The sequence below is a fragment of the Chrysochloris asiatica genome, unplaced genomic scaffold (assembly GCF_000296735.1).
Source record: "Chrysochloris asiatica unplaced genomic scaffold, ChrAsi1.0 scaffold00166, whole genome shotgun sequence".
Lineage (NCBI taxonomy): Eukaryota > Metazoa > Chordata > Mammalia > Afrosoricida > Chrysochloridae > Chrysochloris > Chrysochloris asiatica.
The window spans coordinates 818,503-825,355 of NW_006408684.1; the positions used below are offsets into that span (position 1 = coordinate 818,503).

The following is a 6,853-nucleotide window of genomic DNA, read 5'->3' on the forward strand; positions in this document are numbered from 1 at the left end:
TTGCAATTCAAACAGCTTTGCAGTCTGGTGCATTAACCCTCAGCGCCACACCTGGACTCCTTCCCTGTAGGCACATGGATATTATCCTATCACAGACAGCATTATACCTCATGACTGATCTGGGTATGTTCTTTTTGACAATGAATGCAACACCATTCCTCTTCAATCTGTCATTCCCTGCATAGTAAGCCATGTGGTTGTCAGATTCAAAATGGCCAATACCAGTTTATTTCAGCTCATTAATGCTTAAGATATCGATGTTTATGCGTTCCGTTTCATTTTTGACAATTGCCAATTTACCTAGGTTCATACTTTGTATATTCCATGTTCAGATTATTACAGCTGCTTCTCTTCATTTTGAGTTGTGCAACATCAGCAAATGAAGGTCTGGCGGGCTTTACTCCCAGGCTTTACTCCATTTGCCTCATCACGGTCAACTCTACTTTGAGGAGGTAGCTCTTCCCCAGTCGCATTTTGAGTGTGTTCCAACCTGAGGGGCTCATTTTCCAACACTGTATCTGACAGCGTTTTTCTGCTATTCATAAGATTTTCAGTGACTAAATATTTGGAAGTAGTTCTTCACTCCTTCTTCCTAGTCTGTCTTCGTCTAGAAGCTCATCTGAAACCTGTCCACCATGGGTGACCCTACTGGCATTTAAAATACCCGTGGCATAGCTTCCAACCACAGTACAACAGACAGACAAGTGGTGGAGTCCACTGGTAGAAGCAATTAATGTTTCTAAGATTGCTACAATGTATAGGATACTCACCCATGGTAAGAGTTACCTGGCCCCAAATGTCTATAGTTTGAGAAACTGTGGCTTATTCTTTATATCTCCTCTTCCTTTTAACCAAGAATGCTCTTCCTTCAGCTTTTCATAAAACAGCCTGTTTATCATCTTTCAGGAATTAAATCAACTTCCTTGGTCCTTTCCTAATCACAGTATCTAATTAAGGCCTTCTCAATTACTATCACATTACCGCTTTCAAAGCACTTACCACAGTCTCCATATCTTGGTTAACATCAACCTCTACCACTAAGCAGGAACCTTATCTGTTTTATTCATTATCTGTACTCCCAGAAACCAGAATAGTACCTGGCACCCAATAAGATCTTAATAAATATTTGCTATAGGAATGAGTAGCGTAGTGGTTACGAATCGGGCTGCGAACCTTAAGGTCAGCGGTTCGAAACTACCAGCCGCTCCGCGGGAGAAAGATGAGGCTTTCTACTCCCGTAAAGATTTACACCCTCGGAAACCCTGTACAGGGTCGCTATGGGTCGGAACCGACTCGACGGCACTTAACAACAACAACAAATAGGAATGAGTGAGTTGTAAAACAAAACAAAACAAAATTTCTACCTGTAAGTCATAAAATACTACAAGTGCTCAATAATTAGCAAAACAAAGCTATTTTAAGAAACTATCACCAGAAATAAGAGAACGCATAAAACAAAAACTGTCTTCAGCTCTCAATTTTATTTTACTTATAAATGGTTAAGCTACATGCCTTAACAATAAGCTTTCTCTTTTTACTTGATAAAATAGAAACATTACATTGTTGTTGTTGTTATGTGCCGTGGAGTCGGTTCTGACTCATATCGACCCTGTACAAGGCTTCCAAGGCTGTAAATCTTTACAGGAGCAGAAAGCCTCATCTTTCTCCCATGGAACAGCTGGTAGTTTCGAACTGCTGACCCTGAGATTTGCAGCCCAATTCGTAACCACTACGCTACCAGAGTTCCTAAGAAACATTATATACTAAGCCTTTTTAGATTTCTGGAAACAAAATAAACAAGTTAGTCAAATAAAACACATTTTTCCCCATTCTATTCTGGAAACACCCCTTTTAGTCCATTTTTTCTATATTGGTTACGGAATAAATGACTCACTGTAAAATTAGAAATGATTCTAAAGTTTAATTATATTTTATAACATATACTACAATTATACATTATATAAGTATAAAATTAACCATCAGAGCCAACACTACTCTGACTTCACCCCTTGTTGTTTGTTACAGCCAGACAGACAAACATTAGTATTGCAAAACAGTTGGACAGTAGTTTTACTATTATTATAAATGCAAAATGTTAGATCAATGAGTCAGTCAATCCGTGAGGGACAGGTGTACTATCATATACATGCACTAAAATACCTAACAGTAGACCAAGGTTTATTTGAATGCTACAGGAAAAACCGTATCTATGGAGAATGTTAAAAAACTGTTATACCTCTCTCTTTCTTCTTTCTTCCTGAGTTCGATGTAAGAGAGAAGCCTTTTCTTCCTAAACATGAAAAAGATAAAAGGGAATAAAAGGTGGTTATAGTTTCCAAATCTAAAGCACTCTCATACAAAAACTATAGAATTTTTTTACCTAAAAAAGATCTTAAAGATCATCCAGTCAAACTATCATAATAAGATGAGAAGTCTAAGGAACAAGAAGCTAGATGATTTTTCCCCAAGGACACAAATCTAATTATAGTTAGTATTTCAGTAGTTTTGTAAAATAAAATCTGATTTTTTTTCACCTATACAGGAAATACAAGTAAAACTGAAGAAATCTAAATAAAAATTTGTTTGTTGTATTAATGGTAGCATACTGGTTACGAGTCAGGCTGTCAACCTCAAGGTCAGCAATTTGAAACTACCAGCCGTTTCCCGGGCGAGAAAACAGGCTTTCTGCTCCCATCAAGATTTACAGCCTCAGAAACCCTATGTAGAGTCGCTATGAGTCGCCACCAACTCCACGGCACACCACCATCATTGTATCAATGTCAGTATCCTAGTTGTGACATCATACTTAGAGTTTTGCAAAATATAATATTACCACTAGGGGGAATTGGGTGATGTGTACAAGATCTAGCTCCTATATTCTAATAACTGCACATGCCTCTATAATTATCTCAGAAAATCAAATTCTTTACTGCTAATAAATTTTAAAACATTTTCCACTGTAAGTAAAACTAAATGTCGACACTTTACAGAAAAAAACACTTCAAATAAATGAAAAACACATAAAGAGAGCATCCACCCTCAAAAAAGCAGTTATAGTCTATAAGGTGTGAATTTTATTTTAAATGTAATATAAAGCAAAATAAAGGTCTAAAACACTACATATGAATCAATAGAAAAAAATAATAAACTAAGCGAACTTAAAATTATACTTTAATATATAAACACAGTAAACAGAATTAAAAGCAAGTTTCTCAATGTCAAAATATGAAGTTAAAGAAATAAATTCTCCAGATATTTTCCATTATACAAAATCTCATTTCTTGAATTTCAAATAAAAAGTCCTTTTCTACCTACCATACGCCCAAAAGCAGGCAAATACCTTGTTTTAAATGCAATGATTAATTAAAATGAGGAGGAACACATGAAAAATAAAATGTAAAAAGCGCAAAGAAAGCTAACATTCAGAATTACGGAGAACTTCTAGATAAATATACAAGCTAGATACAAATTAATGAGGGGCCCTAGGACCATCAGGAGTGAAGAGGAAGAGAGGGGGGCGAGGGATCCTGACCAGAAAAGAGACGACAACAGAGATGGTGGCGGAGACGATGGCATAGAGAGACAGAGCAGCAGTGGACTAGAGGCCCAGTGTGCCTGCGGGAAGGAGGCTGACTTGCAAAATGTGCCTTTTAGACATTAAAATGAATACATATTTACAATGTGCTATGTGTGTTTCAAAAGAAAAAAAAAAAAGGCAATAGAGGTAAATACTGTTGACTAAGGGTACATGGAGGGGACTGTAATCATTACGGAAATATGCTGAATGTAAACCTGGTGATCTGCCCTGTAAGCCTTCACTCACTCAATACACAATGAAAGTTTTAAAAAAGAAATATATATGAACATGTCTGCAATTTGTTTTCCTTCCATCTCCATCTGACCAGATTTAAATGATGTCAGTTATTTGGCTATATTTAAAGACATAATATTTTTTAAATAATATACTCTGGCAAAAAAGAGTTACTACATTTACTCTGACATATAAATACGCTTCCTGCTGTTAAGTTGCTGTCTAGTTGGCCCTGACTCATGGTAATCCCATACACAACATGAGAAAACCAGGGGTGGTTAAGCATTGGCTCGCAGGAATCTACGGAACTTTCCCTAGCTGATTTTTAGAAGTCGATCTCCTGGTCTTTCTATCTAGTCCATTTTAGTTAGGAAGCTCTGCTCAAATCTGTTCAGCCTCACAGCAACATGCAATCCTTCAGTGATGGATGAGTGGTGACTGGGCATGAGGTGCATGACTGAAAGTCAAACCCGGGCCCCCACAGACTTCTACCACTTTATTTATCTAGGAAGTGAATTTCTAGTGACTTCACAAATAAACCTAGTAGCCCTAATCAAAATGTTCCTGAGCGCAAGGATCACAGCTGGTTTTTCTTACTACTATTGTCTCACAACTTCTCCTTCCATATTAGGCACATGTAGGTATAATATATGTATATACACATTTATAAAATAAATGAATGACCACTTCCTAAAAAGTAGACAAAGTAGTGTCTGAAAAAATGAGTTGTTAAGTGCCATCAAGTCAGCTTGAAGGCATTTTTGTGAAGGAAAACTATTGGGAACAGATAAGGGGGACTTACTGAACAAAATGAATATATATATCACTAAACCAACACATGCAGAATGTTGAAATGGCAGAAGTTTATATGTGAATCTCATTTTCAATGACACAGTTACAACTCATAGTGAGCCCATCTACAGCAGTAGATGGCCACACCCTCCTCCCATGGAGCAGCTAATGCGTTCAGAGCACCAACCTTCTGGTTAGCAGGTGAGCGTCTACCCACTGTACCACCAAGGCTCTCTCTAGAGCCATATTTATTGCTGACTGAGGGATGCCTGCAGCTCAGTACCTAGACTACAACACTTTAAAAATCAAAGCAGGCACTAAGTATCAAAGAAGCATAACTGGATTCAAACGCAATGTAAGAATTTTTTAGATTTTTAACTTTAATAGAGTCCTGGGTATGGCTCTGTAGGATAAGCATTAGAATGCTAACCACAAGGTCTGTGATTCAAACCCACCAACTGCTCCTTGGAAACTATACAGGGTTGCTATGGGTCAAAACTAACTCAGCTGCATTTAAAAACAACAGTATGAAGAAGTCACCACAAGCCATTAGAGACAATTATGACATGTGGAAGAGTCATATTCTTAGACTCTGGTTCTGTTGTTGTCAGCTGCCATCCAGTTGATTGCCATTTGTGGCGACCCTATGTGTGACAGAGTAGAACTGTGGTCCACAGGGTTTTTAAGGCTGTGACCTTTTGGAATCAAGATGGTCAAGGCCTATTTTTCAAGATATCTCTAGGTGCATTGGAACAGTCAACCTTTTAGCTGGTAATCAAGTGCTTAAACATTTGTGCCATCCATGGGATTTGATTACTTATAGATTAAAATCCCTGAACATAAAAAGGGGTTTCAAAAAGTTCATGGAAAATGGAATTATAAGATAATGGAATTCTTCCACGAACTTTTAAAAGCCCCCTAGAGTATAATAGCAATGGACTTCTAACCACAAGACCAGCAGTTCAAAACTCACCAACAGATCTTCAGAACCCCTATAAAGGGTCACTATGAGTCGGAACTGACTCGACGGCACTTAACAACAATAGTATAATAATGTATCTTGGAGACTGCTTTGAACAGGCACATATATCCATTAGTGGTTCTGACAAATAACTGAATGTGTACTATGGGCCAGTGACTGTTCTAGTCACTAACATATAGCAACAGAAAAACAAGACAATGTTCTAGGAAGGAGACCAGAAAACAAACAAGTACACAGCAATAATCGAATATACTAATTATCAGGTGGAGTCCTGGTATGGCGCTGCAGGATAATGCACTGGACCACAAAGTAGGTTTGAACTGCAAAGTTGGCAGTTCAAACCCACTAGTCACTCCTCAGAAACCCTAGACAGGGTTGCTCTGAGTCCGACCTGACTCAGCGCTACTTAACAACAACAATTATCAAACAGTGCTATAAAGATAAAAGCAGGGTAGGAATAGAAGCAATAGGTACTCTTTCAGAAAAGATAACCACAGGGCTGACATAAAACAAGCGAGTGTGAGTCTTTGATGTAACTGCTATTCCCAGTACTTACAGCATAAGATTTTTTATTATTCTGGTTTTCTCGCCTATTAACAGGAATAATAATAGTACTTACATCATAGGATTATTTTGGAGGAATAATTCAATTAAAGGGCGCAAAATATTGCATTTGTTGTTGTTAAGTGCTGTCGAGTTGATTCCAACCCATAGAGACCCTGTAAAGGGTTTCCAAGGAGCAGCTGGTGAGCTTGAACCACCGACCTTGCAGTTCAAACAATTCTGCAGTCTGACGCATTAGCCTACAGTGCCATAGCATATAGTCAGTTACAAGGCACTATACGGGGTTTCCGAAGAGCACTGGTGGATTTGAACCACAGACCTTGAGGTTAGCAGTCCAGTATTTATCCTACAGCACCAGAAGAGTTGTTGTTGTCATTAAGTGCCATCGAGTCAGTTCCAACTCACAGTGAGTCTGTATATCGGGCTTATCCTACAGCACCAGAAGTGTTAGCTTTCTATACACTGCACACGTGTCCATCCTTCCCCACTGACCTGAAATTCACTGCTCTATACTTCTTTCCCTTCCTTTCCTAGGGCACAGATCATTGGTATAGACCAATCAGTGCTGTTGGCAACTGGCAATGTTCATAAAGACTATGTTCCCAAGTAAATGACAATATGGATGACTGATGAAACAGTCTCTACATACACGCATGCTTCAAAGGTTTTTGGGACAGTTCCATTATCTTTTCATTCCATTTTTC

At 38.2% G+C, this 6,853-nt stretch overlaps 1 protein-coding gene across 1 annotated transcript in view; it reads right to left on the bottom strand.

Annotated features, from left to right (window-relative positions):
* The window catches only part of UBE3C (ubiquitin protein ligase E3C), a 222,417-nt gene that overhangs the window by 174,648 nt on the left and 40,916 nt on the right, over nucleotides 1-6,853 (bottom strand). The window contains exon 2 of the mRNA XM_006871289.1: nucleotides 2,237-2,290. Within this exon, the coding sequence (XP_006871351.1) occupies nucleotides 2,237-2,290 (54 nt within the window). The remainder of the gene's footprint in view (nucleotides 1-2,236; nucleotides 2,291-6,853) is intronic.